The sequence below is a fragment of the Prinia subflava genome, chromosome 23, assembly GCF_021018805.1.
Source record: "Prinia subflava isolate CZ2003 ecotype Zambia chromosome 23, Cam_Psub_1.2, whole genome shotgun sequence".
NCBI lineage: Eukaryota > Metazoa > Chordata > Aves > Passeriformes > Cisticolidae > Prinia > Prinia subflava.
This window is the reverse complement of record NC_086269.1, coordinates 2254933-2282460: the sequence shown is the minus strand read 5'-3', so window position 1 is coordinate 2282460 and position 27528 is coordinate 2254933. Positions and strand designations below refer to the sequence as shown.

The 27528-nt window shown below is 56.8% G+C and overlaps 2 protein-coding genes across 2 annotated transcripts in view; both read right to left on the bottom strand.

Annotated features, from left to right (window-relative positions):
- Positions 1-2091: 2091 nt before the first annotated feature.
- Positions 2092-11570, bottom strand: PPP1R15B (protein phosphatase 1 regulatory subunit 15B). The gene is made up of 2 exons (XM_063418245.1): positions 10008-11570; positions 2092-5922 (listed from the first exon to the last, which is right to left on the bottom strand). Exons 1-2 carry the CDS (start codon positions 11388-11390, stop codon positions 5599-5601), a joined length of 1707 nt encoding a protein of 568 aa, XP_063274315.1. The 5' UTR covers positions 11391-11570; the 3' UTR covers positions 2092-5598.
- Positions 11571-12099: 529 nt separating this feature from the next.
- The window catches only part of LOC134561316 (phosphatidylinositol 4-phosphate 3-kinase C2 domain-containing subunit beta-like), a 38484-nt gene continuing 23055 nt past the window's right edge, over positions 12100-27528 (bottom strand). Inside the window, exons 12-33 of the mRNA XM_063418201.1 lie at positions 25487-25609; positions 23358-23525; positions 22110-22221; positions 21879-22021; positions 20714-20902; positions 20545-20638; positions 20371-20465; positions 19167-19347; positions 18500-18607; positions 18291-18383; positions 17614-17743; positions 17301-17437; positions 17039-17208; positions 15934-16090; positions 15733-15842; positions 15451-15652; positions 14535-14659; positions 14336-14453; positions 14065-14146; positions 13482-13588; positions 13256-13384; positions 12100-12799 (exon numbers count right to left, since the gene is read on the bottom strand). Coding sequence (XP_063274271.1) covers positions 12611-12799; positions 13256-13384; positions 13482-13588; positions 14065-14146; positions 14336-14453; positions 14535-14659; positions 15451-15652; positions 15733-15842; positions 15934-16090; positions 17039-17208; positions 17301-17437; positions 17614-17743; positions 18291-18383; positions 18500-18607; positions 19167-19347; positions 20371-20465; positions 20545-20638; positions 20714-20902; positions 21879-22021; positions 22110-22221; positions 23358-23525; positions 25487-25609 — 2962 coding nt within the window. The 3' untranslated portion in view covers positions 12100-12610. The remainder of the gene's footprint in view (positions 12800-13255; positions 13385-13481; positions 13589-14064; positions 14147-14335; positions 14454-14534; positions 14660-15450; positions 15653-15732; positions 15843-15933; positions 16091-17038; positions 17209-17300; positions 17438-17613; positions 17744-18290; positions 18384-18499; positions 18608-19166; positions 19348-20370; positions 20466-20544; positions 20639-20713; positions 20903-21878; positions 22022-22109; positions 22222-23357; positions 23526-25486; positions 25610-27528) is intronic.

Here is a 27528-nt window from a genome sequence, read left to right as displayed (position 1 = left end):
ATCCAAGGATCATCCTCAGGGAAGGAAGGGACAAATTTCCACCATCCCAGGGTGATCCCGTCCAACCCGGCCTCGGACACTTCCAGGGATGGGGCAGCCATGGATTCTCTGGGAATTCTGTGCCAGGGTGTCCCCAGGCGTGTCCCTGTCACTCTTCCCTCCTCTTCCTCCCAGATCCCAGCTGGATTCCAGGCTGGAAGCAGCACAGCCCACAATCCCGCGGTGTTGGCTCCCTCCTGCCATTCCCGGCTGGAGCAGAAACCGGGAATCACCCGGGTGAAACGCAGGAAAAAACTGGAATTGCCTGGTGCTCTTTATGCCTCGGCTGTGAATTCCGGTGTGATTGGGTGGATGCGGTGCCAGGAATGCCGGCGGGTGCCGCTCCCGGAGCATTCCCGGTGGGAATTGCCGGGCCTGGCCACGGCAGGGAGCAGATTTTTATCCACCCGGGAACTCCATCCAAGCCCTGGAACGCGGCACGGAGCGATTCCTTGCAGCTCCGGGAATGTTTTTCCAGCTGGATCCGCTTCCCTCTGTGCCAGCGCCTGTCTGACCTCAAATCCAACTCGGATTATCCCGGGACAGCCCGGGATGGGGCACAGGGAGCACGGGAAGGGCGGGGAAGAGCAGCTGAATTCCCGATGTTCCGCCGGGGTTTGTCCTGCCCGGCACAGGAGGGATCAGAGGATCGGACATCCAAAGCTCCGGCAGGCGGGGGCTGTGCCCGGCATGCGGAGAGGGCGCGGCGGGCACCGAGCACCGCTGGCCCGGGAGAGGGCAGGGAGAGGGAAGGGAAAGGGGGAAAGGGAAAAGGAGGGGAAAAGGAGGGGAAAAGGAGGGGAAAAGGAGGGGAAAAGGAGGGGAAAAGGAGGGGAAAAGGAGGGGAAAAGGAGGGGAAAAGGAGGGGAAAAGGAGGGGAAAAGGAGGGGAAAAGGAGGGGAAAAGGAAGGGGAAAAGGAGGGGAAAAGAGGGGAAAAAGGAGGGGAAAAGGAGGGGAAAAGGAGGGGAAAAGGAGGGGAAAAGGAGGGGAAAAGGAGGGGAAAAGAGGAAAAAGGAGGGAAAAGGAGGGAAAAAGGAGGGAAAAAGGAGGGAAAAAGGAGGGAAAAAGGAGGGAAAAGGAGGGAAAAAAGGAGGGAAAAGGAGGGGAAAAAGGATGGGAAAAGGAGGGAAAAAGGAGGGAAAAAGGAGGGAAAAAGGAGGGAAAAAGGAGGGAAAAAGGAGGAAAAGGAGGGGAAAAAGGAGGGAAAAAGGAGGGAAAAAGGAGGGAAAAAGGAGGAAAAAGGAGAAAAAGGAGGGAAAAAGGAGGGAAAAGAGGGAAAAGAGGGAAAAGAGGGAAAGAGGGAAAAAGGGAGGGAAGGAAAAAGGGAAAGGAGGGAAAAAGGCAAAGGGAGGGAAAGGAGGGAAAGGAGGAAAGGAGGGAAAGGAGGGAAAGGAGGGAAAGGAGGGAAAGGAGGGAAAGGAGGGAAAGGAGGGAAAGGAGGAAAGGAGGGAAAGGAGGGAAAGGAGGGAAAGGAGGGAAAGGAGGGAAAGGAGGGAAAGGAGGGAAAGGAGGAAAAGGAGGGAAAGGAGGGAAAGGAGGGAAAGGAGGGAAAGGAGGGAAAGAGGGAAAGAGGGAAAGAGGGAAAGAGGGAAAATGGAGGGAAAAAGGAGGGGAAAAGGAGGGGAAAAGGGAAAGGAGGGAAAAAGGGAAAAGAGGGAAAAGAGGAAAAAGGAAAGAGAGGAAAAAGGGAAAGGAGGGAAAAGGAAAGGGAAAAGGGAAAAGGAAAAAGGAAAGAAAAAGAGAAAGGAGGGAAAAAGGGAAAGGAAAAAGGGAAAGGAAGGGAAAAAGGGAAAGAGAGGAAAAAAGGAAAGAGAGGAAAAAGGGAAAGAGAGGAAAAAGGGGAGGAGGAAAAGGGAAAGGAGGAAAAAGGGAGGGAGGGAAAAGGGTTTGTTCCTTCATCCCTAATTTTGGGATCATTTTTCAGCTCCTGGCAGGAATTCCAGCTTCAAAGGAGCCCCTGGATGGAATTCCCTGCTCCAAAACCCACGGAATGACAAACTCAGCTCCTCACCAACCCCAAATCCTCGGATTTTACAGATATTTATCCCAAATTTATCTTGCAAATCTCTTTTATTACGGCGCACGGATTAGTCCCGAAGAGTTTCTTATGTACAGAAATAGAATTTTTTAGGTAGAAAAAACCCAACAGAGCAGCCACAAATCAAGGAAAACCCACAGAAAGCCGAATCCAAAAAGCTTCTCCCGAAAAATGATACAAAAATAAAAATCTGCGGATCACAGTTCTGATTTCAATCCCTCCAAAGTTTTGCTTCCCAAGAATTTTAAGGAAATTTTTTTGAGGGGAAAAAAAAAGGGGAGCTCTGAGGTGATCTGGGATGGGTTTGGTGTTAATTCCATTCCATTTTCTGATGGAAAAAAGGTTGGAAAAAGGGAAAAAACTCCTCCAAGCAGAGGAAATGCTGATAAAAATCTCTTTTTTCCATGGTGGGAGCAGCTGTTCCTTATTCAAATCCCATTTTTCCATGTTTTTTTCCATGTTTTTTTCCACGTTTTTTCCACGTTTTTTCTACGTTTTTTCCATGTTTTTTCCACGTTTTTTCCAAGCAGCTCCCAAGGTTCTCCCCAGCACCAAGAAATCTGAGTTGTCCATAAAGAACTGAAGCACCAAATTCCCAAAAATCCCAGGGATTGGGAAAAGCAGCTGGGAGCTCCAGGGAAAAAAATCCACAATTTTTTCCTCTTGGAATTTAATTTTTTTTTTGGTTTTCCTCACCTGAGTGAAAAATCAGATCCAACGTGAGCAAAATCCTCCAAAATTCCGAGTGGATTTGAGGGTGTGATGCAAATTTTTGAGGAAAAAATTGGATTTTTTGGGGTGGAAACAGCTGGGATTTGAATTAACACAACTCTTATTTAATTAATCCCCTAAATTTTCCAACTCCACCACAAAAATTGTGGATTTTTTGACTTAAAGAAGCCACTTCCTGCAATAAAAATAAAGGATAAATCCAAAGAAATCTGGGATTTTTGAGTCAGGATAAAGCAGGAATTAATAATTTTCATCCAAATTAAAAATTGAAGGAATTAAAGATAAACTTAAAGCAATTTTTTCTTCTACAAAGTGGAAAATTTTCTGGCCAGCTGAACAAATAATTGATTTATTGACCCAACTTAGTGCAAACATTGGAATTTTTCCACTTTTATTCCCTGCTTGGAAAATTCCCACACCAACCTCCAGCTCCAAACCCATTTCCCCCCCCTCTCAATTAAAATAATTGACTATTTTAAATTAAGAATAATAAATAAAGAGTTTTGTCCTCTCACTGAAATGTTTTTGGTGACCCCAGTGCAGGCACACAGAATTAATACTGATTTTTGGGGAAGAAAACAGGGAATTTTTGCCTTAAAATTTCCTTTAAATCCAAGATAATTTCCTGAAATTAAAGGAAATTATCAAGGCAAGAAGATTGGATATAAAAATTCACTTCAAGCCCTCTCCTAAAGCAAAATTACAGCAGAGATTAATTAAATAATGAAGGAATTTTCCTCCCTAAATTCAAGCATCATCCACAGCCTCGTTAAGTTTTAGTTATTAATTGAAATGAGGAATTTCCTTGATTTAAAAACCAAGGAATTTGTTGGAAAAGCAGTCAGGAATAATCCTGGAAAAGGGAATTATTTAAATTAATCAAACCAAAACCTGCCTGGAATATTTAAACCTCAAAAAAGCTCCAGGAAGAATCAAAAATTGGATTATTCCGTGCCAAAAAAACCCCAAAAAAAGTGGGAAAAATCCTTTAAAGGAAGAGATTTTTAAAAAATGAGGCTTTAAAAAGATGGAGAAACACACACACAAAAAAACCCAAAATAAAATAAAAATCCCTTCCTTGCACATCCCTCAGGGAATTTGAAATCAAAACTGCAATTCCAGGGAATGAACCCCATAAATATTTCCTTTAAAATAGGTTTTTTTTTCCCCCAAAGTGCAAAAATTCCAAAGGAACAGTCCCCACTCCCCAAGGAAAAGGCAATTTTTGGGAATGGATTGAACCCCAAGAGTCAAGTGCTAATTAACAGGAATGTAATTAGAGCGCCCTCGCCCTGGCAGGGAGCTCCGGGGATTTTATCAGGATATCAAAAATGGGAATTTGTTCAATAGCAAAGGGGTGGGACAAAAAAAAATACAACAAAAAAGGGGGAAAAATCCCATTTTTTCTCCTCATTTCACCACGTGCAGCTGCCACTTCTGGTGGAGATTAATTTAAAAAAAAACAACAAAAATGGAAAAAAAATCTGATTTTTCTCCCTGTCTCGGCACATGCAGCTGCTAATTCTGGTTCCGATTAATTTAAAAAAAACACAAAAAAGAGGGAAAAATCTGATTTTTTCTCCTCATTTCAGCACATGCAGCTGCCAATTCTGGTTCAGATTAATTAAAAAAAACCAAAAAAAAAAGGAGAAAAAAATCTGATTTTTCTCCCCATTTCAGCACATGCTGCCACTTCTGGTTGAGATTTCACTAATTAAAAATAAACCCCAACAAATAAGGGGGAAAAACCTGATTTTTTCTCCTCATTTCAGCACATGCAGCTGCCAATTCTGGTTCCGATTAATTAAAAAAAAAAAAAAAAAAAAAGGAGAAAAAAATCTGATTTTTTTTCCCCATTTCAGCACACACAGCTGCTACTTCTGTTTCAAATTAATTTAAAAAAACAAGAAAAATGGAGAAAAAATCTGATTTTTCTCCCCATTTCAGCACATGCAGCTGCCAATTCTGGTTCAGATTAATTTTTAAAAAATCAAAAAAAAAAAAAAAAAAGGAGAAAAAATCTGATTTTTCTCCCCATCTCGGCACATGCAGCTGCCACTTCTGGTGGAGATTAATTAAAAAAAAAACACAACAAAAATGGAGAAAAAAATCTGATTTTTCCGCCCATTTCAGCACATGCAGCTGCTACTTCTGGTTGAGATTTATTTAGAAAAAACCCAACAACAAAGGAGAAAAAAATCTGATTTTTCTGCCCATCTCAGCGCATGCAGCTGCCATTTCTGGTTCAGATTAATTAAAAAAAAAAAAAAAAAAGAAGGAGAAAAAATCTGATTTTTCTCCCCATTTCAGCACATGGAGCTGCCACTTCTGGTTCTGACTAATTAAAAAAAACCAACAAAAAAAAAGGAGAAAAAAATCTGATTTTTCTGCCCATTTCACCACACGCAGCTGCCACTTCTAGATGGGATTTCATTAATTTAAGGATGGGGCCCACGGCAGAGTCTGGAAGGTTCTAGAAGGGCTCAGTCCTGTGGGATTGGGACCCCTGCAGCCTGTGCAGCACCCTCAGTCTGTGCTGCGGGCTCAGGCAGGGTGTGGAAGGTTCTAGAAGGGATTGGCAGCCCTGCAGCCTGTGCAGCACCCTCAGGCGGTGCTGCGGGCTCAGGCAGTACCCGATGGAGGGGTGTGGAAGGTTCTAGAAGGGCTCAGTTCTGCAGCCCTGCAGCCTGTGTGGGCTCAGGCAGTACCCGATGGAGGGGTGTGGAAGGTTCTAGAAGGGATTGGGACCCCTGCAGCCTGTGCAGCACCCTCAGTCTGTGCTGGGGGCTCAGGCAGTACCCGATGGAGGGGTGTGGAAGGTTCTAGAAGGGACTGGCAGCCCTGCAGCCTGTGCAGCACCCTCAGTCTGTGCTGCGGGCTCAGGCAGTACCCGATGGAGGGGTGTGGAAGGTTCTAGAAGGGACTGGCAGCCCTGCAGCCTGTGCAGCACCCTCAGTCTGTGCTGCGGGCTCAGGCAGTACCCGATGGCCTCCTCGGTGTCCTGGATGCGCCTCTGGAACCTGCAGCCGTCCCGCGCCAGCTCCTCCCAGGGCCCCTTCCTGTCCTCCTCGCCGCTGATGTAATACTCGGTCACCTTGTCCAGAAATGTCACCTGGGAAACAGAGAAAAGAGGAATTTCCAGCAGGAATTATCACCAAAATCAACTTTAAATCGGGGTGGGTTTGGTTTTGTGTGGTTTGTTTTGTTTTGGTTTGTTTTTTCTTTTTTTTGGGTTTTTTTTTTTGGGTTTTTTGGATTTTTTGGGGGTTTTTTTGATTTTTTGGGGGTTTTTGGGTTTTATTTTTTTTTTTTTTTTGGTGTTTTTTGTGGGGTGTTTTTTGTTTTTTTTTTTTAAGTTTTACTTGGGTTTTTGGGGGTTTTTTTGGTTTTGTTTTTTCTTTTTTTTAAATTTAAATTGGGGTTTTTTTGGTTTTTTAGAGTTGAAATTGGGTTTTTGTGGGGTTTTTTGTTTCTTTTTTTCTTAAGTTTAAATTGGGATGGTTTCTTTTCAGAAGTTTAAATTGTGTGAGGTTTTTTTTTTAAGTTTAAATGGGGTTTTTTTTGTTGTTTTGGAAGTTTAAATTGGGGTGGTTTTTTTTGTTTTGGAAGTTTAAATTGGGTGGTTTTTTTGTTTTGCAAGTTTAAATTGGGTTTTTTTGGTTTTGGAAGTTAAAATTGGGGGGTTTTTTGTTGTTTTCAAAGTTTAAATTGGGTTTGTTGTTGTTGTTGTTTGGAAGTCAGAGTTGGTAAACGATTACAAGTGTTGAAAGGCTTGTAAAGGGAATTTTCTTAGAGGGGAAGATGGGACATTGGGAGGGAATTCCTAATTGGGATGGAATTCCCAGAGGAAATGGGGCTGGGCCCATTCGTGGAAGTGTCCAAGGCTGGGTTGGAGAGCGAATGAAAAAATGGATTAAAATGGATAAAAAAAGGAAAAAAAAAAAGGAAAAAAAAGGGAAAAATAGAAAAAATAAGGACTAAAATAAAGGATTAAAAATAGGATACAAAAAGGATAAAAAATTGATTAAAATGGATTAAAAATTGATAAAAATTAGATTAAACTGATTTTAAAATGGCAGCCTGGGATGGTGGGAGGTGTCCCTGCCCATGGGATTGGATGATCCCTTCCAGTCCAAACCATTCCAGGATTCCATTTGGGAATTTTGGGAATAAATCCTTCCCTGGGACTGGGATGGAATTCCCAGGGAATGCCCCTGGATCCCTGGAATTGTCCCAGGCCGGGCTGGAGCAAACTGGGATGGTGCAAATTCCCTGCCCATGGACTGGGATTTAAAATCCCTTCAATCCCACCCAGTCTGGAATTCCATAATTCCATAATTCTGTAATTCTATGATCTGCTCCCTAATCCTGCCCAAAATATTTCACTTTCAGCCTTGAAACCACGCAGTGCTGACCTGCCCAGCCCAAACCACTCCTGAGTTACTCCAGAGTTACTCCAGGGTAACTCCAGAGTAACCCCAGAGTAACCCCAGAGTAACCCCAGAGTAACCCCAGGGTTACTCCAGAGTTACTCCAGGGTTACTCCAGAGTTACTCTGTGGGATTACGTAAAAACCCCCAAAAAACCAAAAAGCAGAAGGGTTTTGTTGAGTCAAGAGCCCCGTGAGTCACCACGGGGACAGATAAGGAACACACTCATCCCAACGTGACCGGAACAATCCCTCCTGGAATTCCAGGGGTGGGGTTTGTGTGAGGAAATTAAAAATATACACATCAAAATTGTCATAATCCCTCCTGGAATTCCAGTAAAGAAATTGAAAATATACAGACCAAAACTGTCACAATTCCTTCTGGAATTCCAGTAAAGAAATTTAAAATATACAGACCAAACCTGTCACAATCCCTCCTGGAATTCCAGTACAGAAATTGAAAATATTCACACCAAAACTGTCACAATCCCTCCGGGAATTCCAGGAGGTGGAGTTCGTGTAAGGAAATTAAAAATATACAGACCAAAACTGTCACAATTCCTTCTGGAATTCCAGTAAAGAAACTGAAAATATTCACACCAAAACTGTCACAATCCCTCCTGGAATTCCAGTAAAGAAATTGAAAATATATGGACCAAAACTGTCACAATTCCTTCTGGAATTCCAGTACAGAAATTGAAAATATACAGACCAAAACTGTCACAATTCCTTCTGGAATTCCAGTACAGAAATTGAAAATATACAGACCAAAACTGTCACAATTCCTTCTGGAATTCCAGTACAGAAATTTAAAATATTCACACCAAAACTGTCACAATCCCTCCTGGAATTCCAGGAGGTGGAGTTCGTGTAAGGAAATTAAAAATATACAGACCAAAACTGTCACAATCCCTCCGGGAATTCCAGTAAAGAAATTGAAAATATTCACACCAAAACTGTCACAATTCCTTCTGGAATTCCAGGGGTGGGATTCACTTAAAGAAATTAAAAATATTCACACCAAAACTGTCATTTTTAACTCCTCTTAACAGCTATTTTGTGTAAATAAAGGAATTTATAGGCTCAGGATCTGCACTTGGCAGTGTTTAGACTAAGATTATAGTAAGGATTTAAGCCTGAGTTAAACCCGGTTTATTTTAGGCTCCTGCTGGACTGTTCGTGCCTTTGCATTCAGCTGTAAAAAGCACAAACTCAACCATCGGCACCTCTAAAATGAGGATTGGTCCCTCCAAACTCTGCTGCAGGACAAATATTGCTGGAAGCAGGGAAAAACATGGAAAAGTACAAAAAAACAAAAGTGCTGCTCCATTCCTAGGATTTATTAACACAACGAGAAGGGTTTGTTTGTGCTGCAGGCAGCTTCCAACAGGAAAATCCAGAATTCCTGAAGGGTTTGGGTGATCCCATTCCATGGGATCCCATCCCAGCTGCTCCAATGCTGTGTGCAAGGATGGGATGAAGAGGAAACTCCAAGAATTATCAACAATTGAGGATCCAGAAATTCCCTGATCCCAAAAAATCCGCGGGAGCAGGGCCAGCAGGTGCCCTCACAGAAATCCAGCAGGGATCCAGCTGGGAATGGCTGAGGGAGGGCAGGAATTGCCGGGAATTCCTCAGGATTCTGCAGCTCCTGCTTTAGGCGCTGTTACATCAGCCCGTGCTCACCTTGCAGCTTTTTTACATCAGTCGGAGCCGCAGGAAGTCCCGCGGCTCCGACATCACGGGGGTATTGCAGATATTTCATCCCTTCTTTCACCACCCGAGCCGGGAATTCCGTCTGGAACGGCAGCCCTGGGGTTTGGGAGTGCTGGGAATTAATTATGGATCGAAATGAAGGGAGGAAATAAATGTATCTGCTGTAAAAATATTGAAAAAATTGTAATATTTTTTGTTCGCATGAGTTGTTCCACCACTCAGGGATCTGGCACTCGAATCATTCCTCATCCTGATGTTTGAGGTGTCCACCACAAAATTTAGGATAAATTCCTGTTTATCTGCACCCTAGCACAGGTATTAATGCCGAAATTCCTCAAAAAATCCAATCATTCTGCCTCTTTGGGGGCTCAAAAGTCCAGCTTTTGATTACATCACTTCTATAAATAAGTATTCTATAAATAAACGTTCTATAAATAAGAATTCTATAAATAGTCTATAAATAAGAACTCTATAAACTAGTATCTATACCTATAATATAAATATCGTATTCATCAATTAGATAATTTAGTGGATTTAATAATACCTTAAATGGAAATGGGAATATTGCGATAATTCATGTGGGAATCTCAGTTTATTCCAGAACACTCAACAAACCCATTTGGGTTATATTAAAAAAAAAATCTTAATAATTCTTTCGGTTTCAGGTCCTAAGGAACTTCCTTTTAACGCAAAGTAAAAGAGAAATCTTCAGGGAAATTCCTCATAGCTCTGGAGTTTCTCAAGGAAAAAAAAAATTTACACCCCAGCCCTGGAGTTTCTCCAACGTCGAAACCACAAGAGAAACAGAACAGAAATTACAACTCAAAACGGAAATCAGCTTGGTGTCTACAGAAGAAATTCTCTGCCCCGGTTGTCATCGAAGTCTCAAAATTTCCCATCACGTGCGAGGACGAGCACAGCATTCCAGGGAAATTATCAGCACATATGGAAACACGATCTGGAGCGCTGACCTCACTCCCACTTGGCGCAGAGCTGTGGGTTATTTATTTTTAACACTCACAAAAACACAAAAATACGAATAAAACCCTTACCTTTTTCCGCTTGGGATTCGCGGTTTTCCCCCCGCGCTGCCCCAGCTCTGGGCCCCCGCAGCTGAGTTTTTCCAGCTGCACCCGACACACGGTGAGGTGCTCGGAGGTGACACAACTCAGCCTCTCTTTTTTCGGCGTCCCTTTTTTCTCCGCCGTCTGAAAGGCCGCCGTGAAATTTAAAGGGTTGTAGGGATCGTCCGAGCTACAGAACGAGTTCCAAAGTTTCAAGTTTTCCGCCTCGTCCACGCTCTCACAGTCCCACTCGTCCTCCTCGGAACTCGGAGAGCCCTCGGAGGACTCTGCCCACGAGTCTTCCTCCTCCTCCTCCTCCTCTTCCACGTCCGACATTCCCTTTCCCGGCTCGCTGGAAGACGTCTGGATGGTGGCTGTGAAGTTCTGAGGGTTGTAGGGATCCAAGCTGTAGAAGGAATTCCACAGATGGAGCCTCTCCCCGTCCTGGCTGCCGGCGTCTGAGTCCGAGGGCAGCTCCTCGCTGTCAAACCCGTCATCATCTTCATCATCATCATCATCATTCCAGTCTTCCTCATCCTCACTCTCCTCCCCACTGGATACTCCTCCGATGATATAATCGATTAATTTATTCGCACACGCAGGTCTGGTTGAAATTGGGAAGTTTTGCTCCGTTTCAGAGTCCTCCTCGCCCTCCTCTCCAGCCGAGGCTTCCTCCTCCTCCTCCTCCTCAGCCGCACCCCGCAGCCGCTCCTGCTCCACGGGGACACCTCCAGGCTGCCTCCCCTCACCCTCAAGCTGCTCTAAATCCCCGATTTCTCGGCGGGCACCCCTGTACTGCTGCTGCTGCTCCTCCTCCAGGCTGTGGTAGCCGTGGTCGGGGTCGGGCACGGGCAGATGCCAGCGCTGGAGGAACGCCAGGCGCTTGCTGCGCAGGAACTCAACCTCGGGCAAGCCCTCGGCTCGCAGGGGCTGCGGCAGGTGGCTCTTGCCCTGCTCCAAACCCAGCACGTACCAATCCATGGGAAGAGCGCCCAAACTGCTCCGCACCAGCCCGGCTCCCCACAGCCCCACCGGGGGCTCGGGAACGCGCTCCGGCCGCTTCTCCGGGAGCTCCTCCTCGCTCCAGTCCAGCGCGGTGTCCGCCTTGGGCAGCAGCACCAGCGGCGGCGGTGCCTTGGCGGGGCACAGCGCGGAGCTCAGCGCGGCGCCGGGCAGCAGCCGCTGGAGGAGGGCGGGCAGCGGCGACAGCAGCTGCGACACCACGCGCAGCCACGAGAAGGGCGGGCTCGCCTGGGACGAGCCGCCGGCGGGAGCCGCGCTGGGCCCCGCCAGCTTCGGCCAGGCCCCGGCCAGGCCCAGTCGGGCCCATCCCAAGCCGGGGCCGGCGCGTTCGCGACCGCTGTGGTCCATGAGGCCGTTCAGCGCTGCCAGCGGTGCGGAGGGGCGTGTGGAGCGGCGCTCCGTGGCGGGGCGGTGAGTCTGAAGGCTCGGGGGGCGGCGGGCAGCTCCGGTTCGCGTTTCGACTCCATCCTCAGGCAGCTTCAGCACAAAATGGCGGCGCCGCCGCCTCGGCGCTTCCCACCCCCAGAGGGAGGGGCGGGGCGGTGCCCCCTTTGCCCCGCCCTCTTCGCATAATCACCTCCCATTGGGCGGTATCGGTGAGGCCACGCCCACTCCTCGTGTGGCCACGCCCCCGCGGGTATTGCATCAGCCGCGCGCGGCGCGCGGCAGCGCCCCCTGGCGGCGCGGCGGGGCCCGGAGGGGCGGGGGTGCCGAACCCACCCGGGTCTGTCACGGGACACTTTGGGGACACTTTGGGGACACTTTATCAGCCCCAGGGACAGCGGTGGGCGAGGGGCGCACTGGGAGAGGGGCTGGAGGATCCTGGGGGTTGAAGGAAGCAGACCCCAGACCACCAGGGCTCGGCATTCTGGGGGGTGCGGGCAGATGTGCAGATGTGCGCCCAGATGTGCAGGCAGAGGGGCAGATGTGCCACCCCGTGCCTTTCATCCCCTTTTCTGATCCCATTCCCGTGTTCCAGGACACCAAGGCAGGGAGATTCCCAACTCGCCCACCCTTGAGAAGCCAGGCCGCCCCCCATACCCAAATCGCCAGCAGATCCAATATTTAAAACTTTTAATATAAAGGTTAAAGTTAATTATTCTCGATCCTGAGAAACATTTCGTCCGTTTACGGAGCTGTCGCTGTAAACAAAGCACCACAGGCACCAAGCCCGCACCCGGGGCCGGGTGACAGGCAGGGAGGGGACACGGATGTCCCCAGGGCACGGGGACAGCAAAGGGTGGCACGGGCACCCCGCCACGCCGCTCTCCTTTGGGAGCGAATTCCCCGCGGTGGGAATTGCCCGGTTCCTTGGGTGGGGGTCTCCACACCCCCTCCCAACCCCCCAGTGCCACCTCCCCCTCCCCTCCGCCCCGGCGCTCACGCTACTCGTTATTAAAAACAATTAAAACACGGAGATCCCAAAGGAAGAAATAACCCCCGAGCCGCCCCCACCGCGCCCCTCCCTCCCCGCGTTGCTCCCTTGACACAAGGTAAACTTAAAAAAGAAGCCACCTGGGCAGCGCCCTTTTGGGGACACCCCCGGGGGTCCCGGGGGTGGGGGGCACTCAGAGGGTGCCGTGGCCGCGGGAGCCCAGGGCGAACCAGCCCATCTTCTCCTGGGCCAGGTCCAGGTCGCGGAGGCGAATCCCCACCTCCCCCAGCAGGATGTTCTCCCAAAACCCCTCCTCGCTCAGCACGCTCAGCCGCAGCTCCCGCTGCTCCAGGTCCCCCCGGGGGATCCCGTCGTACACCAGCTGTGGGGCACAACGGGGACAAACCCTCAGGTGTGGGCTGAGGACACCCTAAATCCGTCCCCAAATCCATCCCCAAATTTGTTCCCAAATCTGTCCCCAAATCTGTCCCCAAATCCATCCCCAAGTCTGTCCCCAATTCTATCCCCAAATCCATCACCAAATCCGTCCCCAAATCTGTCCCCAAATCTGTCCCTAAATCTGTCCCTAAATCCGTCCCCAATTCCATCCCCAAATCTGTCCCCAAATCCATCCCCAAATCCACCCCCAAGTCTGTCCCCAAATCTGTCCCCAAATCCGTCCCCAAATCCATCCCCAAATGTGTCCCCAATCCGTCCCCAATTCCATCCCCAATTCCATCCCCAAATCCGTCCCCAGATCCATCCCCAATTCCATCCCCAAATCCGTCCCCAAATCCATCCCCAGATCCGTCCCCAGCTCCATCCCGGCCCCGTTTACCATCTCGTTGTAGGTGGGGTTGCAGGTTTTCCGGGCCACTTTGGTTTTCCTCTTGGTGGTTTTTTGGGGGTCTGGCAGCAGGTAGGTCTTGACGTAGGGGTCGGGGTCGTTGCCGTCCTGCAGGGGTGGCTGCGGAGTGGGGTGGGGACACACCGTGAGCCCAGGGAGGGGACAGGGGGACAGGGGGACAGGGGACAGCCACCCCGCCCTGCTCCCGTGGTCCTACCAGCCCTCGGATGTGCATCACCATGATGAAGAGCTTGTTGTTCTTGTAGGAGATGGAGAGCTTCACCTCCCCGCCGACCTTGCCCAGGGACCGAGCCCACGTGGCATCTGCAGAGGGGGACGGGAGGGATGGGAGACCCCTGATGTCACCCCTTAAAGTCACCCTCCAAAAGCAGCCACCAAAATCAGCCCCGAAAATCAGCCCCTAAAATCAGCCCCTAAAATCATCCCACAAAATCAGCCCCCAAAATCAGTCCCTAAAATCATCCCACAAAATCATCCCTCAAAATCAGCCCTCAAAATCAGACCCTAAAATCACCCCCCTCCCTGCCATCATCCCCCAAAATCACCCCTCAAAATTACCCCCTCAAAATCACCCCTCAAAATCACCCCTCAAAATCACCCCTCAAAATCAGTCCCCAAAATCACCCCTCAAAATCACCCCTCAAAATCACTCCTCAAAATCATGCCCCAAAATCATCCCCCCCAATCACCCCTCAAAATCAGCCCCTAAAATCATCCCCCCAATCTCACCCCTCAAATTCACCCCCCAAAATCACCCCCCGAAACCACCCCAGCCCCACCTGCCGCCTTCGGGGTCGGGTTGGTTCCGGCCGCCTTCTCATCCCGGGGCAGGGGGTGGAAGAAGGTGTAGACGAGGTCACACTGCGGGGTCAGGAGGTGACATTAGCGGTGACATTAGCGGTGACAGCGGTGACAACACCCCTGCCATTCCAAACCACCCCACGCGCTCGCGCCCCACACGAGCTGCGTCGCCCCCCGAGCGTTTCCCCGCCTCGCTGGCGGCCCTGGCGCCGTCCCCACCTCCCCGCAGCCGCCACCCCGTGTCCCCACCTCTGCCACCTCGGGCGCGGCGTGGATCAGATGCCACACGTAGCCGTTGAGCTCCTCCTTGCGCCGCTCGGCCGCCGCCTCGCCCCGCGAGCGCCCGATCACGAACCTGCTGGGGAAGCTGCGGGGACGCGCGCTCACGGGGGGCTCCCGGGGGGTTTTTTGGGGGGTCCCCGGAGGTCTGGAGGGGTTTCAGGGGTACCTGGGCAGCAGCGAGGAGGGGAAGAGGAGGCGCAGTTTGTTGTGCAGCTCCTGGAACTCCTCGAAGGTGCGCTGCACGAAGGTCACATCGCCCGGGCTGTCGCGCTGCACCTTCACCACGTAGGTCTGGGGAGAGGAGGGGGTGTGACGTGGGATGGGGACATGGAGGGACCTGAGCCCAGCCTGGACCTGTCCCCAGCTGTTCCCTGAGCCCAGCCTAGACCTGTCCCCAGCCGTCCCCTGAGCCCAGCCTGGGCCTGTCCCCAGCCATCCCCTGAGCCCAGCCTGGGCCCGTCCCCAGCTGTCCCTGAGCCCAGCCCGGGCCGTCCCCAGCTGTCCCTGAGCCCAGCCTAGACCCGTCCCCAGCTGTCCCCTGAGCCCAGCCTAGACCTGTCCCCAGCCATCCCCTGAGCCCAGCCTAGATCTGTCCCCAGCCGTCCCCTTAGCCCAGCCTGGGCCCGTCCCCAGCCGTCCCCTGAGCCCAGCCTAGACCTGTCCCCAGCCGTCCCCTGAGCCCAGCCTGGACCCGTCCCCAGCTGTCCCCTGAGCCCAGCCTGGGCCTGTCCCCAGCTGTCCCCTGAGCCCAGCCTGGGCCGTCCCCAGCTGTCCCCTGAGCCCAGCCTAGACCTGTCCCCAGCTGTCCCTGAGCCCAGCCTAGACCCGTCCCCAGCTGTCCCCTGAGTCCAGCCTAGACCTGTCCCCAGCTGTCCCTGAGCCCAGCCTGGGCCGTCCCCAGCCGTCCCCTGAGCCCAGCCTAGACCTGTCCCCAGCTGTCCCTGAGCCCAGCCTGGACCCGTCCCCAGCTGTCCCCTGAGCCCAGCCTGGCCCGTCCCCAGCCATCCCCTGAGCCCAGCCTGGGCCTGTCCCCAGCTGTCCCCTGATTCCAGCCTGGCCCGTCCCCAGCTGTCCCCACTCACGTAGCCCTTGCTGGGGTTGCAGACCCTCTCGTGGCGGCACAGGAAGACGTCGCGGATGCGGCCGGACGTTTTGAGGGTGTGCGTGCGCGGGGCGAAGGACAGCGCGGGCCGCGCCTCCGACCCCGCAAACTTCATCTGCGCCAGGTTGTGGATGAAGAAGTTGAGCTTGGTGGCCACGCTGCCCAGGCTGGACTCGATCAACCTGTAAGGAGGCCACCACACGGTCAGTGCCACCACCTGAGAGACCCTCCGGCCGCTGCTGTCACCACCAGTGTCCCCTACCTGGTGAAGTAGGTGGTGGCATCGGCGTCGGAGTCCTGCGGCCTCAGCGCGTCGTAGACGTACTTGAGGTCCTCCAGGTCGGAGAGCTCGGGGATGCCACAGGAGAGCATCTGGCAGGGATGGGGACAGCCATGAGGACAGGGGACAGAGGGACCCGCGGTGCCCTGCTGAAGGACATTTTGTGGCCCCCCCGGCTCTCACCAGCCCCAGCAGGTTGAGGAAGAGGTGGGTGTGCTTGCGGATCAGGTTGTAGGCCTGGCAGCACAGGTCCACGAAGTCGTGGAAGCGGCTGGAGGGCTTGTCCCCGCCGTTGATGACGTACGCCATGTCCGAGGTGAAGACAAAGGGCGCCCGGTCCCTGCGCCGGGGACGGGAGGGACACAGTGAGCAGGGATGGGGGGCAGGACGGGGAGAGGGAGAGGTGACACACTGCCAGGACGAGGAGAGGGACAGGTCACACACTGCCAGGAGGAGGAGAGGGACAGGTCACCCAGAGCCTGGACATGGAGAGGGAGAGGTGACACACTGCCAGGACATGGGGAGGGACAGGTGACCCACAGCCTGAACATGGAGAGGGAGAGGTGACACACTGCCAGGACATGGGGAGGGACAGGTCACACACTGCCAGGAGGAGGAGAGGGACAGGTCACCCAGAGCCTGGACATGGAGAGGGAGAGGTGACACACTGCCAGGAGGAGGAGAGGGACAGGTCACCCAGAGCCTGGACATGGAGAGGGAGAGGTGACACACTGCCAGGACATGGGGAGGGACAGGTGACACACTGCCAGGAGGAGGAGAGGGAGAGGTGACCCACTGCCAGGATGAGGAGAGGAAGAGGTGACCCATAGCCTGGACAAGGAGAGGGAGAGGTGACACACTGCCAGGACAAGGAGAGGGAGAGATGACACACTGCCAGGACAAGGAGAGGAAGAGGTGACCCATAGCCTGGACAAGGAGAGGGAGTGGTCACCCAGCACCAGGACATGGAGAGGGAAAGGGAGAGGTGACCCACAGCCAGGAAATGGAGAGGGAGTGGTCACTCATCACCAGGACATGGAGAGAAGGAGGTCACCTCCCACCAGGACAAGGAGAGGGAAAGGTCACTGTGGCCACCATTGGCACGACAGCAAGAGGTCACCCACCACGAGGACATGAAGAAGGAGAGGTGACACACTGCCAGGACGAGGAGAGGGAGAGGTGACACACCACCAGGACATGAAGGAGAGGTCACCCACCACCGGGACAAGGACAGGGCGCTTCCCCCTCCGCAGGGGTGAGGGCAGCAGGTGCCAGGGGCCTCCCTCACCTCTTGATGTTGCCGAACATCTGGGCGTGGCCCAGGAACCTGCCGAAATCGATGTGGAACATGTGGCCCGTGGTCTTGAGCATGATGTTGTCGTTGTGCCTGTCGCAGATGCCCAGCACGTAGGTGGCCACGCAGCAGCCGGCGCAGGAGTAGATGAAGTTTTCCACGGCCTGGAAGGAAGGAGGGGAGGACAAGGAGAAAGGACGGGGAGCGAGGGGCTGGAGTGGGGGACACGAGGGGAAGGTGAGGGGTTCTCCCTCACCTTCTCGTACTCGTCCTCCTTGGGGTTGTGTTTCTGCAGCCAGTCCGCCAGCGGCCGGTCCTTGAAGGAGCCGGTCACGCCGTGCTCCACCTGGATCTTCCGCAGGGTCTCGGCGTTGGGGATCATCTCCACCATGCCTGGCGGGTGGGACAGCGGGGTGAGACCCTTCTGACCCCAAAACCACGACCCCGACCCGCTTTGTCACCGACACAACCGCTCCCACCCATCACCGCTGTGGGATCAGATGTCCCGAGCCATCGCCAGCCCCGCCCAGAGCCCGGTGACCCCTGGGGACGCCCAGACCCCGTCTCACCTCGGCCGCGGCCGGTGGAGAAGCAGCGGAAGATGACCATGCGCATGTCCAGCCCCTCCTGCACCCAGATCTTGTTCATGATGCGGATCATCTGCAGCGTCAGCATGTCCTGCCGCAGGTCATCGCCGCACTGCCGGGGGAGAGCCAGCGGAGAACCATCAGGGCCACCAGAGCCACCAGAGCCATCAGGGCCATCAGGGCCACCAGAGCCATCAGGGCCATCAGAGCCATCAGGGCCAGGGGAGAGCCACCAGAGTCACCAAAGCCATCAGGGCCAGGGGAGAGCCATCAGGGCCAGGGCAAAGCCATCGGGGCCACCAGAGCCATCAGGGCCACCAGAGCCATCAGAGCAACCAGAGCCATCAGGGCCAGGGGAGAGCCATCAGGGCCACCAGAACCACCAGAGCCATCAGAGCCATCAGGGCCACCAGGGCCAGGGGAGAGCCATTGGGGCCACCAGAGCCATAAGGGCCACCAGAGCCATCAGGGCCACCAGAGCCACCAGAGCCACCAGAGTCATCAGAGCCACCAGAGCCATCAGGGCCCGGGAGGAGCCATCAGGGCCACCAGAGCCATCAGAGCCAGGGAGGAGCCACCAGAGCCCTCTGAGCCCGGAGCAGGGGCAGTCTCAGGGGGCTGTGCCGGGATCTGTGCACCTCCAAAGGCGCCAGGCTCACCTTGAAGATGACGCGGATGTTCTCCCCGAGCGGATCCACGTTCTGGAAGGAGAGCTTCAGCGGGACGGCGTTGGAGTTGAAGTAGGAGCAGTCCTGCCACGGGGAGGAGGGAGGGGCAGCGGGTCAGGGCGAGCGGGGAGCGGGCAGGGGAGCCCCCCGAGCCCCCCAAGCCCCCCAGGCCCCCCGAGCCCCCCGGGCCCGGCACTCACCCGCGGCACGATGCCCTTGACCAGCAGGCTGGGGCTGAGCGGCAGCCGGCACGAGCCGTGGGCCTTGAAGAACTGCGCCACGTCCTCCAGGCCCTCGCGCAGGATGCCCTGAGGGGGGAACGGGATCCGTGGGAATGGGATCCGTGGGAATGGGATCCATGGGAATGGGAATGGGATCCGTGGGAATGGGATCCATGGGAATGGGATCCGTGGGAATGGGATGGGATCCATGGGAATGGAATGGAATGGAATGGAATGAGGTGGGATGGACAAGGAACAGGGTGACCACGGGAACAGAGATGGGATAGAGAGGAGCAGGCATGGGAAGGGCTCGGCATGGAGCAGGCACGGAACACAGCAGCCAAAACCCCAGCGTGGACGCGGGATCGGGTGGGATGTGACAGAACAAGGCGGGCACGGGACAGCAGAGCTGAGTGTGAGACAGGGGGCTGTCACCCACCCCCCTGCACCCCTCCTGCACCCCAACTCCCACCTGGCGGGTGGACAGGGGGCTGTCACCCTCCCCCCTGCACCCCTCCTGCACCCCAACTCCCACCTGGCGGGCAGACAGAGGGCTGTCACCCCTCCTGCACCCCAACTCCCACCTGGCGGGCGGACAGGAGGCTGTCACCCACCCCCCACACCCCTCCTGCACCCCAACTCCCACCTGGCGGGCGGACGGGGCGGCGTCGCGGACCTGCTGCGCCAGCCTGGCCAGCGTGCTGACCAGCAGGCACTGCCGGTCGAACTCCTCGCGCAGCCCCTTCCCGCAGCAGCACAGCAGCGCCGCCAGCAGGTACTGGTACCGGATGCTGAACTGCGAGTCCTTGAGGCCGTCCTTGAGCAGCCTGCGGGGACACGCGGGGTCAGGGCAGCATCAGGGTCACACCCAGCTTGGGGACACGCGGGGTCAGGACAGGCCTGGGGACACTGCTGGCTTGGGGACACGTGGGGTCAGGGCAGGCCTGGGGACACTGCTGGCCTGGGGACACACAGGGCAGGACAGGCTTGGGGACACCACTGGCTTGGGGACACACAGGCCAGGCCAGCATCAGAGTGACCCCTGGTTTGGGGACATGTGGAGTCAGGCCAGGCTTGGGGACACAGCTGGCTTGGGGACACGCAGGGTCAGGCCAGGCCTGGGGACACTGCTGGCCTGGGGACATGCGGGGTCAGGCCACTATCAGGGTCCTGCCAGCTTAGGGACATGTGGGATCAGGGCAGGCTCAGGGAGCCCCCCAGTTTGGGGACACACAGGATCAGGCCAGGCTCAGGGTCCTGCCTGGCTTGGGGACATGTCGGGTCAGGCCAACATCAGGGTGACACCTGGTTTGGGGACACACAAGGTCACAGCAGACTCAGGGTCCTGTCCAGCTTGGGGACACACAAGGTGAGGTCAGATCAGGCTCAGGATCATGCCCAGCTTGGGGACACACAGGGTCAGCCCAGCCTCAGGGTGTCCCTTAGCTTGGGGACACACGGGGTCAGGCCAGCCTCAGGGTGTCCCTTAGCTTGGGGACACACAAGGTCAGGCCAGCCTCAGGGTATCCCTTAGCTTGGGGACACACAAGGTCAGGCCAGCCTCAGGGTGTCCCTTAGCTTGGGGACACACAAGGTCAGGCCAGCCTCAGGGTATCCCTTAGCTTGGGGACACACGGGGTCAGGCCAGCCTCAAGGTATCCCTTAGCTTGGGGACATACGAGGTTGGGCCAGCCTCAGGGTGTCCCTTAGCTTGGGGACACACAGGGTCAGGCCAGGCTTGGGGACACACGGGGTCAGGCCAGCCTCAGGATGTCCCTTAGCTTGGGGACACACGAGGTCAGGCCAGCCTCAGGGTGCCCCTGCCTCTCCCCGAGCCCCCCCAAACCCACCAGAAGAAGTAGTGAGTGATCTTGAGGTCGCAGATGGCTCTCTTCATGAGGAAGCGCACCAGGGGACTGTCCAGGTAGCACTCGTACTTGAGGGCCTGTCAGGGGACAGCGTCACCGCGGCGCGGTGGCACCGCCAGGCACCCCGTGCCACGTCCCACCGCCACCACCACGCACCTGGACCAGCTGGGGCAGGTAATCCAGCAGCTCCGCGTCCGAGATGGAGTCGATCCACTGCACGGCCGTCCTCCTCACCTCCTGGTCGGGGAACCTGCGGCCGAGGACACGCTCCGTGGGGTGACGGCGTCACACGCGGCGCGGGGCGTCCCCTCGGGGGGTGGCTTACGTGGCGTGCAGCAGCCCCAGCGCGTCCTGGTGGCTCATGGAGGTCCACTGGCCCAGCAGGGCGTAGATGTCGGGCAGGCAGGCCCAGTCCCAGCTGGGGGCACTGGCCAGCAGCATGGGCAGGGCGCCGGGGGACGCGTGGCAGTGGCACCGCTTCTCCCAGAGCCGCTGGCGGTCTGCGTCCGTCAGCCTGCGGGGACACGGGGACACGGGGACACGGGGACACGGGGACACGGGGACACGGGGACACGGGGACACGGGGACAGCGTCAGGGAGGGCGTGGTGGGGCTGGGGTGGCGTCCCTGTGTCCCCAAATGACATGGGAGGTCAGGGAGGTGACATCTCTGTGACCCCAAAACACCTGGATGGGATGGGGCTGAAAGGTTGGGGAGGTGGCATCCCTGTGTCCCCAAACCACATTGGAGGTCAGGGAGGTGGCATCCCTGTGACCCCAAAACATGTGGATGGGATGGGGCTGGAAAGCTGAGGAGGTGACATTGCTGTGACCCCAAAACACATTGGAGCTCAAGGAGGTGGCATCCCTGTGTCCCACTGTGCATGGATTAAATGAGGCTGGCAGGATTGGGAGGTGACATCCCTGTGACCCCAAAATACACGGATAGAGTGGGGCTGGCAGGACCTGGGCGTGTCCCCTCTGCCCCCATCATTTGTTGAAACCCCAATAAATCCCCCGAGCCCTCCCTGTATGGCCCTACCCCAGGAACGGAGGGGCTGAGGGACAGCAGGACCCTGCTGGGGACAGCCAGGACCCTGCTGGGGACAGCCAGGACCTTACTGAGGGTCAGCCAGGACCCGAGGCCCCGTGCCCAGGGGGCTGAGCTGTCCCTGGCTGTCCCCCTGCCCAGGGACCCCCGGGCCAGCCCCGCTGGCCGAGCACCCCCCGCAGCTGCTGACACCCGATCCCTTCGGACACCTCGGGCCGTGCCAGGCTGCCCGAGGGACCGGCCAGCTGTCCCCAGGACAGGGACAGCAGGGAGGGCAGGGCACGGGAGAGCCACGGAGCTCCAGGACCCTCCAGCTGATCCCAGCCCCGCAGGGAGGACCGGACACCCCTTGTGGGTAGCACTGAGGTCGTCACCGGTGTCCCCCAGCAGGGCAGCGCCACGCCGGGGGTTTATTTAGCAATAAATTGATTTTTTATTTACCAGTAGAGCGATTTTTTCTGCATGGCCTCCCGCAGCTGGCGCTGGTCCTCCTCCTCCAGGCTGTCAAAGTCGTACCTGGGGCTGAGCTCGGCCGCGGGCGGGCTGGTGAACTTCACCTCGAAGGCCGAGGTGGGGAAGTCGATCTGGGCAGGGGGCACAGGGTGAGGGCAGCTCCTCCCCACGGGGGGCTGGGGAGGGGGATCTGAGCCCCCCCGGAATGCCAGGACCCACCTGCAGGATGACGCTGTCGGGCTGGTTGAAGTTGGGGGCGCTCGACCTGGCCCTGGAGTTGTCCTGAGTGGCCGGCCACAAGCCCAGGAGCTTCCGGCCACAGGTCAGCACCCTGCGGGGACACAGGGTGGCACTGGGGGGACACTGCGCGGGGCACGAGGGTGGCACCGCTGCTGGTGCTGAGCTGAGGCGCTGGGGGTGCCATGGCACTGGGGACACCGAGGTTCTGGGGACCCCAAGGTGCTGGGGACCCTCCTGTGCCCCCCAGGGATCCCAGCCCAGCCCCTCACTGTCCCCAGGGTGCTGGGGACCCCACAGCACTGGGGACCCTCCTGTGACCCCCAGGGATCCCAGCCCAGCCCCTTGCCATGCCCTAGGTGCTGGGGACCCCATGGCACTGGGGGCACCAAGGTCCTGGGAACCCCACGGCATTGGGGAGCCCAAGGTTCTGGGGACCCTCCCCAGCCCCTCGTTGTCCCCAGGGTGCTGGGGATCCCATGGCACTGGGGACACCGAGGTTCTGGGGACCCCAAGGTCCTGGGGACCCCACAGCACTGGGGACCCTCCTGTGACCCCAAGGATGCCAGCCCAGCCCCTCACCCTGCCCAAGGTTCTGGGGACCCCAAGGCTCTTGGGACCCCACGGCACTGGGAACCCCAAGGTTCTGGGGACCCCAAGATGCTGGGGACCCTCCCGTGCCCCCCAAGGATGTCAGCCCAGCCCACCCCTGGGGTGCTGGGGACCCCACAGCATTGAGGACTCTGAGGTTTTGGGGTCTTTTCCCCCCCAGGGATGCCAGCCCAGCCTCTTGCTGTCCCCAGGGTGCTGGGGACCCTGTGGCACTGGGGACGCCGAGGTTCTGGGGACCCCAGAGTTCTGAGGACACCAAGGTTCTGAGGACCCCATGGCACTGGGGACCCTGAGGTTCTGGAGACCCTGATGTTGTGGGGACCTCGAGTTTCTGGGGACCCTCCTGTGCCCCCCAGGGATGCCACCCAACCCCTCACCGTGCCCACGATTCTGGGGACCCCATGGCCCTGGGGACCCTCCTGTGCCCCCAGGGATGCCAGCCCAGCCCCTCGCTGTGCCCAGGGTTGTGGGGACCCTCCTGTGCCCCCCAGGGATGCCACCCAACCCCTCACCGTGCCCACGATTCTGGGGACCCCGAGTTTCTGGGGACCCTCCTGTGCCCCCAGAGGTGCCAGCCCAGCCCGTGCCGTGCCCGGGGCGCTGGCACACCCCACGTACTGCCTGAAGTTGAAGAGGGGGGTGGTGACCCAGCCCAGCGCCTCGGGGACGCGGCGCTGCCGGCCGGCGTCGGAGGAGCCGCCCGGGGGTGGCACGGGCACGGCGAACAGCGTGACACTGAGCAGCGTCTCCCGCGGCAGCCGGTTCACCTGCACCGGGAAGCAGATCCTGCGGGAGAGAGGCCGGGCTGGGCTGGGGTGCCAGGGAGGGGCTCAGGGTGCCAGGGAGTGCTCGGGGTGCCAGGGAGGGGCTCAGGGTGCCAGGGGTGGGGTTAGGGTGCTGGGGAGGGGCTCAGGGTGCCAGGGAGTGCTCGGGGTGCCAGGGAGGGGCTCGGGGTGCCAGGGAGGGGCTGGGGGTGCCAGGGATGGGGTTACAGTGCCAGAGGTGGGGTTAGGGTGCCAGGGAGGGGCTCGGGGTGCCGGGGAGGGGCTCAGGGTGCCAGGGGTGGGATTGGGGTGCCGGGGAGGGGCTCAGGGTGCCAGGGAGGGGCTGGGGGTGCCAGGGATGGGCTGGGGGTGCCAGGGATGAGCTCGGGGTGCCAGGGATGGGGTTAGGGTGCCAGGGATAAGCTCAGGCTACTGGGGACAGGGTCAGGGTGCCAGGGATGAGCTCGGGGTGCCGGGGATGAGCTCTCCCAGTCCCCTCCTTGGGATGCCCCAGGAGAACCCGGCCCTACAGCTGCCTTTGCTGCTGGCACCAGGCTGTCCTGGAAGTCCCTGGAGTCCCTGGAGTCCCTGGAGCCCCTGTGAGTTCCTGGAAGTCCCCGGGAGTCCCTGGAAGTCCCTGGAGTCCCTGGAAGTCCCTGTGAGTCCCTGGAAGTCCCTGAAGTCCCTGGGAGTCCCTGGAAGCCCCTGGAAGCCCCTGTGAGTCCCTGGAAGTCCCTGGAATTCCCTGGAAGTCCCTGAAGTCCCTGTGAGTCCCTGGAAGCCCCTGTGAGTCCCTGGAAGTCCCCGGAGTCGCTGGAAGTCCCTGGAGTCCCTGGAAGCCCCTGGGAGTCCCTGGAGTCCCTGAAGTCCCTGTGAGTCCCTGGAAGCCCCCGGGAGTCCCTGAAGTCCCTGGAAGCCCCCGGGAGTCCCTGAAGTCCCTGGAAGCCCCCGGGAGTCCCGGCCACCCCGCGGGTTTGGGCACAGCCAGCCGGTGCTGTGGCAGCTCCGGCCAGCCCGGCTGCGCTCGGTGTCCCCTGAAGGTGACCGCGGGGACAGCGCCCTCCCCGCAGAGCCCCGCCGGGCACTGACCTTGCCCCGCGGGGGTCCCCGGGGCTGGGAATCCTCTCGGCCGCTCCCGGGGGGCCCGGGCTGGCAGCGGGGGGGACGGAGGGGACGGAGCCCCGCCACCGCCGCGCTCGCCGCCGTCCCCGCCGCGCCCCTGTCCTTGGGGACAGCGGCGCCGTCTAAAATTATCCCGGCCCGGGGGATGCCAGGAGGGGCGAGGCCTCCCGGGGATATTTTTGGGAGAGGATCCCCTTTCCCGGGGCGGGGGTTGCTATTCCCGGGGAGTGACACAAAAACTTCCAACAGCAGAAAAATAAAAACCGAAAAAACCAGCACGGAGAGGAGCAGGGGAGGAGGATGGTGAGGATGATGAAGGCAGAAAGGAGCAGGGGAGGATGATGAAGGCAGAGAGGAGCAGGGGAGGAGGATGGTGAGGATGATGAAGGCAGAGAGGAGCAGGGGAGGATGATGAAGGCAGAGAGGAGCAGGGGAGGATGATGAAGGCAGAGAGGAGCAGGGGAGGATGATGAAGGCAGAGAGGAGCAGGGGAGGAGGAGGATGAGGATGATGAAGGCAGAAAGGAGCAGGGGAGGAGGATGGTGAGGATGAAGAAGGCAGAGAGGAGCAGGAGAGGATGAAGAAGGCAGAGAGGAGCAGGGGAGGAGGATGAAGGAGAAAGGAGCAGGGGAGGAAGATGGTGAGGATGATGAAGGCAGAGAGGAGCAGGGGAGGATGATGAAGGCAGAGAGGAGCAGGGGAGGAGGATGAAGGCAGAGAGGAGCAGGGGAGGAGGATGATGAGGACGATGAAGGCAGAGAGGAGCAGGGGAGGAGGATGATGAGGATGATGAAGGCAGAGAGGAGCAGGGGAGGAGGATGATGAGGATGATGAAGGCACCGTGCCCAGCCCTGGCCTTACTGCTGGTCCCAGATGATGAGGTGGAAGAGGTATTTGTGCACGGGCGCCTTCCTGGTGAGCAGGGGGCTGCACAGCTCCTTCCCGCCGTGGCTGAGGGAGCACGAGAGGTAGAAATCTTCATAACTGCGGGGAAAACTCCAAATGAGCAGGGTGGGGCCCCTGGAGCCCCTAAATCCTGCCCCGAGGATGGGAAAGGGGTGAGAGGGCTTTTCCAGGGCCTTTGGAGCCCCTAAATAGATTCCCAAGATTGGGAAAGGGGTGAGGTTTTACCAGGGCCACCAGAACCCCTAAATCCTCTCCCAGGGCCACTGGAGCCCCCTTATTTGGGCCACTGGAGCCCCTAAATCCTTCCCCAAGGACAGGAAAGGGGTGAGGGGGCTTTACCTGGGCCATTGGAGCCCCTAAATCCTGTTCCAAAGGGGTTTAACCTGGGCCATTGGAGCCCCTAAATCGTGTCCCAAGGATGGGAAAGGGGTGAGAGGGCTTTGTCAGGGCCCCCAGAACCCCTAAATGCTTCCCCAAGGATGGGAAAGGAGTGAAGCTTTACCAGAAACACCAGAACCCCTAAATCCTCTCCCAGAGCCACTGGAGCCCCCTTACCTGGGCCATTGGAGCCCCTAAATCCTTCCCCAAGGATGGGAAAGGGGTGAGGGGGCTTTATCAGGGACACCAGAACCCCTAAATCCTGTCCTGAGGATGGGAAAAGGGGTAAGGCTTTATCAGGGCCACCAGAACCCCTAAATCCTTCCCCAAGGATGTGAAAGGGTTGGGGGGGGAGCTTTACCAGGGTCTTTGGAGCCCCCAGATCCCTCCCCAAGGATGGGAAAGGGGTGGGACTTTAGCAGGGCCATCAGAACCCCTAAATCCTGTCCTAAAGGGGTTTAACCTGGGGCATTGGAGCCCCTAAATCCTTCCCCAAGGATGGGAAAGGGTTGGAGGGGGGGGCTTTACCGGAGCATTTGGAGCCCCCAAATCCTTTGCTGAGGATGTGAAAGGGGTGAGGCTTTACCGGAGCATTTGGAGCCCCCAAATCCTTTGCTGAGGATGGGAAAGGGGTGAGGGGGCTTTTCCAGGGCCTTTGGAGCCCCCAGATCCCTCCTCGAGGATGGGAAAAGGGCACAGAACGGGGCCACCCCCCCTCCCCGATGTCCCCACGCCATATGGCACGGCGCATTCCGGCACACGGGGGGGCCCTGCCGTGCGGCAGGTGCCGAGCGACAATCGGGGCAGGGCTGCGACAATCCGGGCAGGGCTGCGACAATCCGGGCAGGGCTGCGGGGCGCGGGGGTCAGGGGCTGGCGGCATTTCCCAGGCTCGCCGCTTTGTTCGCAGCCACTCACCAAGGGGAATACATTAAGGACAAGGACAAAGGCGAGGGGTCCCCGGCGGGGCGGCTCTGCCGGCGCCGCTGTCGCCACCCCCCGGTCCCCTCCCGGTCCCCTCCCGAGCCGGGCACGGGCACCGAGGAGCGGGACAAAGGGGCCACGCCGCTGTCGCGGGGCCGCTGTCGCGTGGGGCCATCTGTCACCTCCCCCGGGTGGCGCGGTGGCCTCGGGATGAGCCGGCCCGGGCTGAGCTGCGGTGACATCCCGAGCTGCGGTGACATCCCGCCCTGCCCGGCAGTGCCAGCGTTCCCGGGAATGTGCTGGGGTTTTGGGGATGTCCCAGTGCCAGTATTCCCAGGAATGTGCTGGGATTTTGGGGATGTCCCAGTGCCAGTATTCCCAGGAATGTGCTGGGATTTTGGGGTGTCCCAATGCCAGCATTCCCAGGAATGTGCTGGGGTTTGGGGTGTCCACTATTCCCAGGAATGTGCTGGGATTTTGGGGTGTCCCAGACACATGGTGGGATTTTGGGGTGTTCTAGTACCAGTATTCCCAGGCACTCAGTGGGATTTTGGGGTGTCCCAGTGCCAGCATTCCCAGGAATGTGCTGGGATTTTGGGGTGTCCCAGTTCCAGCGTTCCCGGGAACACGCTGGGATTTGGGGTGTCCCAGACACACCGCAGGATTCTGGGGAGTCTTGGACACACAGCGGGATTT

What these genes read in the sequence shown, in the direction of transcription:
- PPP1R15B (XM_063418245.1), bottom strand. Translation starts at nt 11,390, where the DNA reads ATGGACCACAGCGGTCGCGAACGCGCCGGCCCCGGCTTGGGATGGGCC. An exon ending in CGAATCCCAAGCGGAAAAAG is followed by an intron (nt 5,923 to 10,007) that starts GTAAGGGTTTTA and finishes TCTGTTTCCCAG; the next exon opens with GTGACATTTCTGGACAAGGT.